The sequence below is a fragment of the Rhinoderma darwinii genome, chromosome 4 (genome assembly GCF_050947455.1).
Source record: "Rhinoderma darwinii isolate aRhiDar2 chromosome 4, aRhiDar2.hap1, whole genome shotgun sequence".
NCBI lineage: Eukaryota > Metazoa > Chordata > Amphibia > Anura > Rhinodermatidae > Rhinoderma > Rhinoderma darwinii.
This window is the reverse complement of record NC_134690.1, coordinates 389,088,971-389,102,507: the sequence shown is the minus strand read 5'-3', so window position 1 is coordinate 389,102,507 and position 13,537 is coordinate 389,088,971. Positions and strand designations below refer to the sequence as shown.

The 13,537-nt window shown below is 44.7% G+C and overlaps 1 protein-coding gene across 2 annotated transcripts in view; it reads right to left on the bottom strand.

Annotated features, from left to right (window-relative positions):
• Positions 1–539: 539 nt before the first annotated feature.
• Positions 540–13,537, bottom strand: part of FLVCR1 (FLVCR choline and heme transporter 1) — a 32,207-nt gene continuing 19,209 nt past the window's right edge. Inside the window, exons 8-10 of one of the 2 annotated variants that reach the window (XM_075863314.1) lie at positions 12,575–12,686; positions 4,006–4,073; positions 540–1,387 (exon numbers count right to left, since the gene is read on the bottom strand). In XM_075863314.1, the coding sequence (XP_075719429.1) occupies positions 1,325–1,387; positions 4,006–4,073; positions 12,575–12,686 (243 nt within the window). In that variant the 3' untranslated portion in view covers positions 540–1,324. The remainder of the gene's footprint in view (positions 1,388–4,005; positions 4,074–12,574; positions 12,687–13,537) is intronic. The other variant, XM_075863315.1, reaches the window with a different exon arrangement.

Below are 13,537 nucleotides of genomic sequence, written 5' to 3'. Positions count from 1 at the left end.
CTGAATTTGCCCCAATACGGACACGAAATTCTGACATGTGATTACGTTTCAGGTCCCCTCTGTCATTCTCTAATTAAAGCTCCAGTATGATGTCACCTCATTTACAGTATAGTGTCTGTGCCACCGCAGGCAGAGACTACAATGTACAGTGCTAATCCGTCTCACACAACGTTAAACCATGGAAAACATATACACAAATATTTAAAGAAGTTCTCCGCCTAAATGTTTTGCTACAAAATCGGATTAATGTGTCAGGAGAAAAAACAGGGGTCGGAGGACTGCCAACTCTCCCCTTCACCCTTGAGGTACAGAGTAATCTGAACCAGACTAGTTAATAGGGACATTCTGTCTGACAACCCTGTATAAAAGACTGTGGTTGTTACGCAGTGTATCCATAGCAACCAGCTTGTTTTAAATTAAACCGTTTAAAGCCGTATCGTCCCTGTGTGGGCAGTAGAGGAGGAGAACAGCTTGGTAGAAGTCATACCATGCCATTCCCTATCTCAGCCTGCATTATTAATCAGATTTTTGTAAAAAACAAAAACTAAAAACTTAGGCAGAAATCCTCTTATCAGTGGTGCACGCTGTATGATAAACTTGGCGCATCTTGCTAGACACTTCTCTAGGTTGGCTTAGTCCGCGAAAATATTTTTCTTTTGCATTTCAGGCCATGCCCCTTTTCATTAGGCCACACACCCTTTCCATTAGGCCACACACCCTTTTCATTAGGCCACATCCCCTTTTCAAGACACTTGAAAAGTGTCTAGAGGCACAAGCAGCTGCTCTTTTTGGTGCATTTGCTTCATAGATCGGTCTAAAACTCGATACTAGGTTATGCATCAGAAATGCGCCACATTTTGGTGCGTTTCACGAGGTGGTCTAGGCGCAATCACATAAGTAAATCTGTCCCAGTGTTTCTTGTACAAAGTAGCAACATCTTGTGGTGTCTCCTCCAGAACTGTAGAGATTCCATAACGAATTGTGAAATGTTACAAGAACCTAGAAAGCATTGTCAGCTGCACGTGGACAACAGACGTAGAAAAAGAAAAACTGTAAAAAACAAATCTGCATGAAAGCATAAAAAAGGCAGAAGAATTTCAATTACATAAGATTGTGGGTCAAACAGTTTTTAAGTAACTGCTCCGCACAGCGTCACCACGAGGCAGACGGATGAAGTTTGTGGTTCTGTTGTGAAGTGCTAAAAACCTCACGAAAAGAGGCAATAAAATAAATACTAGGCGGTCCAATAAATACAGTGTGCCAAGTACGAGTCTCATCGCTGGACACTGCGTCTCCCGAAGAAGCTCCAGATGCAGACGGAGGACTAGAGATGTGTGGAGGATTGTATACTCGGTGCCGGTTCTACTGGGCTGTCCACGGGTACCTGCTGGAATACAGGGTGAAAGCGGTCAAATAAAACAAATATTATGTGCCCCATAAAATACAATGTGAAGAGGACTGGTCAGCTCCCCTGGCATGCCTGTTATATGTTCACATCTGCGTTCGCTTTTCTGTGTGGTCATAGAAAAAGACAAAATGAAGCGCCAAAACCGCCACATGGCGGGAACCAACCACGCCCGACAGAACCCATCGCTTTAATTGGTTCCTTCAGGATTTCCGTCATTTTGTCAGACAAAACAGCATTACATGTGACAGAATCTGCAGCGGAGGCTCCTTCCACATGAAATAATAATACTGAGGCATCTAGTCTTCAAACTCTGCATTGCATCATTCCTCTTTTATACTTCCTGGAAATATATTTATAAGTTGAGAACCAGGTGTCAATATTTCTCTTGTCAATAGGACGCGTCTCTACAGCATGACACGGTCAGTCAGGATTGGAAAAGATTCTCCAGAATTCAGATTTCATGGGGAATACAGGTATTTATTAAAACAGACCGGTAAGGAGAGCTGACAGCTCCTCTATACTACACCACGCAGGAGAGCCGACAGCTCCTCTATACTACACCACGCAGGAGAGCCGACAGCTCCCCTATACTACACCACACAGGAGAGCTGACAGCTCCTCTATACTACACCGCACAGGAGAGCTGACAGATCCTCTATACTACACCGCACAGGAGAGCTGACAGATCCTCTATACTACACCACACAGAACTGACAGATCCTCTATACCACACCACACAGGAGAGCCGACAGCTCCTCTATACTACACCACACAGGAGAGCTGACAGCTCCTCTATACTACACCACACAGGAGAGCTGACAGGTCCTCTATAGTACACCACACAGGAGAGCTGACAGCTCCTCTATACTACACCACACAGGAGAGCTGACAGCTCCTCTATACTACACCACACAGGAGAGCTGACAGATCCTCTATACTACACCACACAGGAGAGCTGACAGCTCCTCTATACTACACCACACAGGAGAGCTGACAGGTCCTCTATAGTACACCACACAGGAGAGCTGACAGCTCCTCTATACTACACCACACAGGAGAGCTGACAGCTCCTCTATACTACACCACACAGGAGAGCTGACAGATCCTCTATACTACATCACACAGGAGAGCCGACAGCTCCTCTATACTACACCACACAGGAGAGCTGACAGCTCCTCTATACTACACCACGCAGGAGAGCTGACAGCTCCCCTATACTACACCACACAGGAGAGCTGACAGATCCCCTATACTACACCACACAGGAGAACTGACAGATCCTCTATACTACACCACACGGGAGAACTGACAGACCACCTATACTACACCAAACAGGAGAGCTGACAGATCCTCTATACTACACCACACAGGAGAGCTGACAGCTCCCCTATACTACACCACGCAGGAGAGCTGACAGCTCCCCTATACTACACCACAAAGGAGAGCTGACAGATCCTCTATACTACACCACACAGGAAAGCTGACAGCTCCTCTATACTACACCACACAGGAGAGCTGACAGCTCCTCTATACTACACCACACAGGAGAGCTGACAGCTCCTCTATACTACACCACACAGGAGAGCCGACAGATCCACTATACTACACCACACAGGAGAGCCGACAGATCCTCTATACTACACCACACAGGAGAGCCGACAGCTCCTCTATACTACACCACACAACACAGGAGAGCCGACAGATCCTCTATACTACACCACACAGGAGAGCCGACAGCTCCTCTATACTACACCACACAGGAGAGCTGACAGATCCTCTATACTACACCACACGGGAGAGCTGACAGATCCTCTATACTACACCACACAGGAGAGCTGAGAGCTCCCCTATACTACACCACACAGGAGAGCTGAGAGCTCCCCTATACTACACCACGCAGGAGAGCTGACAGCTCCCCTATACTACACCACACAGGAGAGCTGACAGCTCCCCTATACTACACCACACAGGAGAGCTGACAGCTCCTCTATACTACACCACGCAGGAGAGCTGACAGCTCCCCTATACTACACCACACAGGAGAGCTGACAGCTCCTCTATACTACACCACACAGGAGAGCTGACAGATCCTCTATACTACACCACACAGGAGAGCTGACAGCTCCTCTATACTACACCACACAGGAGAGCTGACAGCTCCTCTATACTACACCACACAGGAGAACCGACAGCTCCTCTATACTACACCACGCAGGAGAGCTGACAGCTCCTCTATACTACACCACGCAGGAGAGCTGACAGCTCCCCTATACTACACCACACAGGAGAGCTGACAGCTCCTCTATACTACACCACACAGGAGAGCTGACAGCTCCCCTATACTACACCACGCAGGAGAGCTGACAGGTCCTCTATACTACACCACACAGGAGAGCTGACAGATCCTCTATACTACACCACACAGGAGAGCTGACAGCTCCTCTATACTACACCACACAGGGGGGGGGGGGGGGGAACTGCCACCACTTTTATTGAACAGCTCCTCAGTATTCACTGCAGCCTGAAGTGGCTGATAACAGGGAATAATAGATTCCATTCAATCGCACAGCACTGTAAGAAATGTAATGGATACTTACAGACTTGACATCGGACTTTGTTATTCCAGAATTGACATTGTGCCTCTTCAGGTCAGATTTGATAAGAGCTGCAAAACAATGAATACATAACACTATAATGAATAGTAAAGACTTGCATTCACCGTGTGGCAGATTTATGGGACTTAACCCTATGATTAAACAATGGTCTCCGAGACCCCCATGTATCCAACAACAATTTGCCCTCATTCTCAACTCGTTTTCAGTGTGTGGAGCGAAGTATTGGTGTCCCTAATCCAACCCCTGTCCAAAATCTGGCCTTACACATAATAAAAGCTGTCCTAACCCGCTGATTTTGACACGGCCAAAGATCTTATGTGTTTGGGGTCTTCCAACTCAACCCTGTAGGTAGAGGTCATGGAAAGAGAGATTGGGTATGTTGGATTTGAGGAATCCTTTGTTTCCTGCAGGATATAAGCGGCTTCCAGGTGTCTGTCAGCGACTAATTTCCCTCTCCCATTGAAATATTTATGCCATGCCGAGCTTGCGTGTTTATGGTGGAGTAGACTAAAATAGTTGTCAGCAGAATGAGCGCTTGGCCGACAGCCAATTCATGTGTATGGACAGTTCAAGGCCTAAAATATCGGCCAGCACCCCCCCCCCCCCCCACATATCCTGCAGGAACAAATGTCCCCTACCCAAACAGACTTAAAGGATTAAAGGAGAACACCTATGAAGACTATTATTTCTTTGGCCATTAGTAATGGGCATCTTGTACACGTGCTTTGATTTTTTTTTCACTCAGCGAGTATTTATAAAAACAGTCCCCCATGCGGTCAAACAAGTTAATTTTAATGGTAGTGCCTCTAACCAATTGCTGGACATGTATCGAACATCTATGAGCAGGTTTATGTAATATAGTCTGCAGGGGATTACTCGCCCACATCCCACCATTATTCTTGGTGTGGCCCCTTTAAGACAAGCACTTCGCCTTTAGGCCCCATGCACACGACCGTAAAAAATAAAATAAAAAACTCCATAATTGCGGACCGCAATACGGACCTGCCCGGTTCTATTGGCCGCGGACAACTTTCCGTACCGTTACGGATAGGTGTCAGTGCCAGGGTCAGAGCCGGGAATTATGGAGCATGTCCTACTTTCCGATTTTACGGGCCGTGCTCCCATACTTTGTATGGGAGCACGGCCCGAAAATACGGCCCGCGGCCATCGACCGTGCATGAGGCCTTAGATTATAATCTCACATTCCAGGTGAACCTCATTATTGTACTTGGATATATGGAAAAGACATTCTGCGAAAACACCGATTGTATGTAATGTAAATGTTTTCTGTTACCCATTACCAGACGAACAAAAAACACAAAAATGTGAACAGGCAGTAAATATGGCATAAACACAAAAAAATAAAAAATACTTACATGTTAGGCTTTGTTCACATCTGCGCCGGGCTTCCGTCAGACCTTTCCATCTGAGGAACCCATGAACGGAAACCATAGCTTTCCGTTTGCATTACCATTGATTTCAATGGTAATGCTTCCGTTGCAAATGGTTTCCATTCTTTTTCCAGAAACAATAGCGCAGTCAACTAAGCTATTTTTTCCGCCAAAAAAAACCCAACAAAGCGTTACGGAACGGAGACAAACCATTTGCAACGGAAGCATTCCCATTGAAATCAATGGTAATGCAAACGGAAAGCTATGGTTTCTGTTTGGTTTTCGTTTATGGGTTCCCGACGCAGATAAGCATTAGCAATGTATGTAGGGCAAGGCCGGAGTATTCTCAGCTGAATGGGCAAAACTCCCTCCCTACCCTCAGCTTTTCCTGCAAGGACCCCACCCCTTCCCATCAGCTTATTGCAGCTCCTGGGTGCCCTTACTAATACGGATCCTTTAATTATAGTGTAGAAATCCCTTTACAATAAGCCATGCCCTGCCGCTACTGTATATAGCCACATTCATAATCGCAGGAAGCAGCGGGGCGGACCACAAACCGATTAGGAGAAATAAAAGGAAGTCGTGTACATTAAATGACGGCTAAATCTAGATTCCAGAAGGATCGGTCAGAGAAGATTTTTCTGGTAACGTAAATGGCGAGATTGCCCACAACACACATTTTATGTCTTAGGGTGGTTCTACACGGGCAGATTCCCTACCCACTAACGAGCGCCGTTAAACAGCATGTCAATCGGTGCTCATTTGCAATGATAATCGTTCACCGCCATACATTTTGCATCTTGTTGGCAGCACACCCTCATTTTTTTTAGGAAGCATAACCGATCTGACCAGACAAACAACGAGAATTGGTTTGTTGGCTGATCGCTGCCATGGGCCAATGATTGGGAATGAGCACTTGAAAGCGCGCTCGCCCGATCGTTGGCCCGTACTAGATGGACGGAGGCCCTGCAGCTCCATACTGTATGTGGCTCTGTATGCAGCTCCATACGGCGCCATATTGGGGATTATTCTCCCTAGAAGCAATGCTTCATAAGACGGCATCTGATGTAACATGCAGAGGTGAAGTGGAGCCCCATAAAAGTCTATGGGCCGTATTACATCTCGGCACAATTCGGAGGTGTTGCCGTAATACAACCACGTGCATGAGGCCTAAAACTGGCCACATACAGAAGATAGTTGTCAGCCGAATGGGGCGACCCCCATCTCCCCAGACCTTCCCATAAACATGCAAGCTTGGCTCGACCCCCATGAACATTCGATTTCAGGCTGACAATCTAATGTGTATGGCGATACATGTAAAATATTACACTGAGGGTAGTGTTAGAACAGAAAAAAAAAAAAAAAAGTCTGCTATTTCTTTATTACCCTGAAACAGCGCCACCGCTGTCCTAAGGCAGTGTCTGGTATTGTAGCACTGCTCCATTAAAGTGACAGTGGAGTTGACAGCTAGCGTCTGCATTGCCAGGGGCGTACTGTGGCTGGCACTGAAGGGGATGGCTAAAATCAGTAGAGGAAGGACAGTGTGTGGAATTTAAGAGGGTGGGATGGAAACGCTGCCCGCTGTGACTCCGCAGAGTCCTCATAACCCTAGATTTGGTTCTGCATGTAATCAAAGGTAGTTACCACAGCGTGGCGGTTCTGTAAAGGTGTGTAATACGAATTGTACGATGTGTATACACCTACTGCAGAGGAGCGATGTTGTAACCTGCAGACCAGTGTATACTAGTTCACCTAGCTGGAGCGGGTACAAAAACATTTATTTTCCCTTGGATACTGATCAGCCGTGCATATCCAACCACATTCTTCCAAGCAGAATCAGTCTTCTATAACGCCCAGGGACAAACGGCAGACCTTCAAAGAATTAGGAAAAAAACTGCAGTGGAATCGAGTTCATAATGTGTTCACCATTTAAAAACACATTCAGCTGAAATACTCTGCGCCCTTCCATTGTCATGTGACCTCACCCATACCTCTGTCCCTGAGTAACTTGTGGCTGACTGTTTACACAACAGGAGTGCTCGCAGATCATGTGACCCTCGGACTGTTCAGACTTGTCATTTCCCAGAGATATACATGTGTAGCGGGCGTTGTATGGTGAGCAAAATCTCATAAAATTACGGGACACGAAAAAGAGCAAAACTGACAAACGAGGCAGAAACATACAAGCTGGAGTGTCCCTGCCACAGCAATATCAGGAGATCACATGACACATAAATAAAGGTGTGACCTTGACATTCCCTCGCACATACAAAATATCAGTCATTCCCCGCAGCGCACAGGGCGGATACACAGTGTGCTTTTACGTGGCATATCTGCCCAGTGTGAACATAGCCATAGAGTGGAATTCAATTTCTAGAAAATGTGATGTCATCAGTAACCACCTGCGTAGCTGGGACCTATTTACATAACCTAATGTTGTCCAGATGGTGTGTAAGCTGCGGACTTTCTATCACGTATTGTAGGAGAGTGCGAAATTACCAAACTCTTCACTATACAAACAGATGACACCGGCTCTTATTTCCAGAGAAGACTCTTCACCTCCTCTCAGTATAAAGCCCTGGAAACTCTCGTTACTTCATCACACACAGGAAACGTCAGCTCAAGAATCGCTCACCGTTCCTCATAGAAACCAGCTGGATAAACAGGTGTCTTACCCGTCCCCTGATAAACCCGATCCAAAGCCTAAAACTATGAATGTTACTCCTCTATACCACCTCAGATTTATTACGTGACCTCTAATTAGGGAATGCTGGAAAGCCTCAGCGGGGAGAAATGGCGCCCATAATACATAGTGCGGACATGGGCACAAACAGCGATGTAATGACAACAGTTTATAGACTCCAGGAGGTAGGCGGACACGTGAAGTTGGGGAATGTGTCTTAAAGGGGTTTTCCAGTTTCATGTAAATAAAGCTGAAAAAAACTGCAATAAAAAAAAATTAAGCAACTTCCTAATATACTTACAGGTGCAAGAAATAGTAAGTGAACACTTCACTTTGGAATTACCTAGATTTCTGCATTGATTATTAATAAAATGTGTTCTGATTGATATCCAAGTCACAATTCTTGAGAAAAACAATCTATTCATGTCTCTTATTGAGCACATTGCGTAAACACCCAAAGTGCAGGGAGAAAAACTAAGTGAACCTCTGTGTTAATGACTTCTCCAAGAGTTAATTGGCAAAAATGTGTTTCAATTCAGGAGATGACTAAGTGTGGGTTTCATTAAATAAAGGCACAAAAAGCCTGGTTACTGACAAATCTTTTCTGCTCAAGAATGATAGGATAGTGTGAACTATGGCTTAAGGCAGACAACGTTCAGAAGATGTATTAGAGATATGCATGAAGCCGGAAAAGGCTACAGAAGCATTAATAAAGACCTAGGTGTGGATCAATCCAGACAAATGGTCTACAAACTGAGAAAATTCAGGACTGTTGCTGCTCTCCCTAGGAAGGGGGTGTCTTGTGAAGATCCTGAATGAGGTGAGAAAGATACCAAGGGTAACAGCAAGAGATCTACAGCTGCTGCTCTCCAGAAAGAAAAAAAATATATTGGTTTGGAGCTGCTGTGCCGTTTCAGCGCCTGGGCGTCTTGCGATCATTGAGGGAATATGGGCTTTTACACATGTAGCAATACCGCTGCGTATTTTCCGCCTGGAATTGGACGAAAAATGCAGCATACAGTAGCAGCGACGTGGGTGAGATTTAACAAATCCCATCAACACTCTGTGTAAAAATTGCGACCAGAAATTGACCTGTGATGCGTATTTTTCGTACCGCAGCATGTCAATTCCTGCTGCGGAAAGTGGACAGAATCGCTGCGTTTTTCAGAGAAGATGTCACCATCTCCCATCATTGAGAAAAACGCCGCAAAATCCGCACCATTTTCTGCAGTGAACAAAAAAAACAAACAGGAAATGGTGCTTTTTTTTCCCCCCAGCGGAACGTCTGCTACAAGCCCTAAGGAGTTCAGGGTTAGATGAAAACATTTTACAGGAGACTATAAGGGCAGCTGTCCATGACTTCGAGCTGAAGAGACGTTGGTTGATGTAACAAGATAATGACCCAAAGCACACGAGTAAATCAGCCAAAGAATAGTTAAAAAAAAAAAAAGGTTTGTGTTTTGGGATGACCTTAACCCTATCGAGAGGCTTTGGATGACCGGACGAGGGCTGTGCACACAAGGCATTCCAGTAATAGAATGATGAACTGAAACACATTTGCAGAGATGAATGGTCCAGAGTACCCCCTCAACGTTGTGAAAGCCTTATTTGCAGATACAGGAAATGTTTGCTGGAGGGAACTGCTGCTAAAGGGGAATCTACAGATTATTACAGTCAAGGGTTAACTTACTTTTTCTCCCGTCACTGGATTCTTACTCAATGTGCTCAATAAAATAATTGAATGGTACAATTATGTGTGTTTTTAGTTAGATTGTGCTTTTCTAGAATTGTGACTTCGATAACAATCAGATCCCAGTTTATTAGTAACCAATGCAGAAATCCAGGTCATTCCAAAAGGTTCACTTACTTTATCTAGCACCTGGATATGCTTTGGGGGGGAATGAAGACTGGCGTTTCAGTCAATGCAGGGCCGAGGTGGTGGCCGCAACCAATAGAAATAAAGAATAAACAGAGCAAAGTACTTAAAAGGAACATTTGGTATCAGAGGCGATAAAGTGGATTGAAGAGATGGGAATACCCTTTAAGCAGCTCCTCTCTTTCATAACTTCCATAGTCTTCACCGGACTCCTGATCTCCCGACATCTAGCAGGTATTTATGGCATATTTTGTGGCTATGTCACAAGCTATAGATGGGAATATCCCTTTAACCCCTTAACGCCGAAGGACGGATATATCCGGCCTCAGCAGCTGCTAGTTCGCGCAGGAGGGCGGATATATCCGTCCTGTGATGGCGCGGGTACTGAGACTGTACCCACGCGATCAGCAGCAAGAGCACGGCTGTTATACACAGCCTGGCTCCTGCTGCAACTGCCGGAATCGAAGCGTGCTCCGATTCCGGCAGTTTAACCCATTAAATGCCGCTGTCAATAGTGACAGCGGCATCTAATGTGTTTGACAGAGGGAGGGAGCTCCCTCTGTCACCCCATCGGCACCCCCCGCAAAGAAATCGCGGGTCGCCGTCGGGTTTCCATGGCAGCCGGGGGTCTAACAAAGACCCCCAGGTCTGCCTTCAGCAAATGCCTTTTAGGCGATGACCTAATAGATTGCCTGTCATTTTTACACTGACAGGCAATAATGCTTTGGTATACTAAGTATACCAAAGCATTATATATGCGATCAGCAGATCGCATAGTGAAGTCCCCTGGTGGGACTAAAAAATAAATAAATTACAGTGAAAATCAAATAAAACTTTTTATTTAGTAAAAGTGTCCAACAAAACACACATACACATATATGGTATCCCCGCGATCGTAACAACTTGAACAATAAAATGAACACATTAATTAAACCGCCGGATGAACGGCGTCCAAAAAAAACGGCAAAATTCTCTTTTCTCCCATTACCCGATAAAAAAATTAAATAAAAATGAATCTATAAGTCCAATGTACCCCAAAATAGTAATAATGAAAACTACACATTGGCTCACAAAAATCAAGCCCCCATACGGCCATATTAACGGAAAAATAAAAAAGTTTTTTTCTAAAAGGCTTTTTATTGTGCAAACGTAGGAAAACATAAAACCCTTACATATTTGGTATCCCCGTAATCGCGCCGACCCATAGAATAAAGTGAACATGTTATTTACGCTGCATAGTAAGCGGCGTAAATTTATAACGTGAAAATCAATGCTGGAATAGCTGCTTATTTTCAATTCTCTCCTAAAATAAAGTTAATAAAAGTTAATCGATATATTATAAGCATCTAAAAATGGTACAATTCCAAAATACAACTCGTCCCGCAAAAAACAAGCCCTTATACGGCTATGTCGACGGAATAAAAAAAAAAAGTTACGACTCTTGTAATGCGACTGAGAAATCAAAAAATAATCCTTGGTCATCAACGCGCAAAATTGCCTGGTCATTAAGGGGTTAAACTCCACTATTACTGTACACAAAAGAAACAATAAGAATGTGACAATTCAGCTCTGCTATATCGTATTTCAATGATCATGCAGCACTCACACTAAGGGCTCATTTACACGAGCGTGTGCGTTTTGCGCACGCAAAAGGTACATAACAGCTCAGTGTGTCAGCCCTGTATGATGCGTGGCTGGGTGATTTTCGCGCAGCCGCCATCATTATGACACTCCGTTTGGATGTTTGTAAACAGAAAAGCACGTGGTGCTTTTCTGTTTTCATTCATAGTTTTTACTGCTGTTGCACGAATCACGCGCGTCCCACGGAAATGCTTCCGTGTGGAATGCGTGGTTTTCATGCACCCATTGACTACAATGGGTGCGTGATGCGCGAACAACGCACAAAGATAAGACATGTCGTGAGTTTTTTTCCAGCGGACTCACGCTGCGCAAAACTCACGGACTGTCTGCACGGCCCCATAGACTAATATAGGTGCGTACGACACGTGTGAAAAGCACGCGCGTCGCACGCACGTATATCACGCTCGTGTAAACGAGCCCTAACACTGGAGGTGCAGGCTCTGCTGTAGTAGATTTCCAGCTCAGAATAAATATTCGTTTTAACCGACCCCTCTGGGCAATTACACCCATATAAAAGAAGGTTACAGCAAAGGGAAAAACCAAAGTACACCGGTGATAAAGAACCTATTGACAGCATTTCCTCTGTAGTGTTTGCTTCAAAATATCCTCAAATTAGATAAACTGATGGTCTTCCAGAAAAAGAAAAAAATAAATAAAAAAAAAAGACGCTCCAGTTATGTCAAAGTTAAAATATTCTCATTCCTCAGCCCTAAATACTTATACATATAAGAAACAGCAAGCGAATGCATTGAAGGGGTAATCCCAAAAAACTGGGGTGCCGAGAAGTAGCCGCACACAAACTGTCACTCTCCAGTACAATGAACGCGAGATCAGGCAGGTTCACCCGCTTTCCCATTCATTGTAATTGTGAGCGGATGACCCCGTGTCTACCGCCCCCCTCCCCTATTCTTGGGATCAGTACGAGTCTCAGAGATTGTTTCCCCTTGACGTTCAACTTACCTGTTAAAATGATTCCTACGAACATCCAGGCGCAAAGGAAAATGTTGCCAGCTTGCGGACTGTAGTCGGTTATAAGCTTTCCCTGTGCCAGGGTGAACAGAATCCCAAATATCTGCACAGAAAAATAATAATTAAACCACAACGTACACTACAGCGCAATCACATGACTACTAAGGCGATGTTCACAATGAATTTTCGCCCGCAGCCATTGAGCGCTGTGGGCAAAAACACGCTGCGAAAAACGATGGGAGGTCAGAGGCACAAGCGTGGCAAGAGAGCATGCCTTTTTTTTTTTCTTGCTGCCGCAGAAAAAAGAACAAAACACTGCCTCAGTCCCCCCGTTGATATCAATGGGGGTCGATTTTGGAGCGAATTCCGATGCTTTTTCCGTGTCAAAAATCAGCGTAAAAAAAAAAAAAAAGCCTCGTGTGAACTGGGCCTAATGACGGATTATTAGGCCCTGTTCACACAGCATGTATTTGATGCTTATTTTGGCACATTTTACATGCTGAAATACAACTAAAAAAACACAAAAACGCTTGATTAACTTCCCCATTCCAATCAATGGGAAAGCACTCAGTTAGTACATACAACGCATTTTTTTACGCGCGCCTATTTGAAAAAGATGCGTCACGTAAAGAATGCATCAGCTAAATTCTTTGGCGCATAAAATGTGCAGAAAACGCATCAAATATTGCCATAGTCAATAGGAGTCCTAATTACACGCCAAAAAAACGCTAGTGTTGTAAAAAACGCTTTACAAAAAAGCCGGCCACGCTTGCATGTCGTATTTTTTGAGCGCCGTGTGAATATGCGCTTACTGTGCAAGTCATAAGGGGAGCTCTAATTTAGCCTTTATGATTGAATTGGAATTTAACCCATGTGGTATAAAAAGACATCAATTTTGAATAACTTTGCTAATACTTCACATATCTCGTCCTGACCCCGAGTTACATCAGGTCT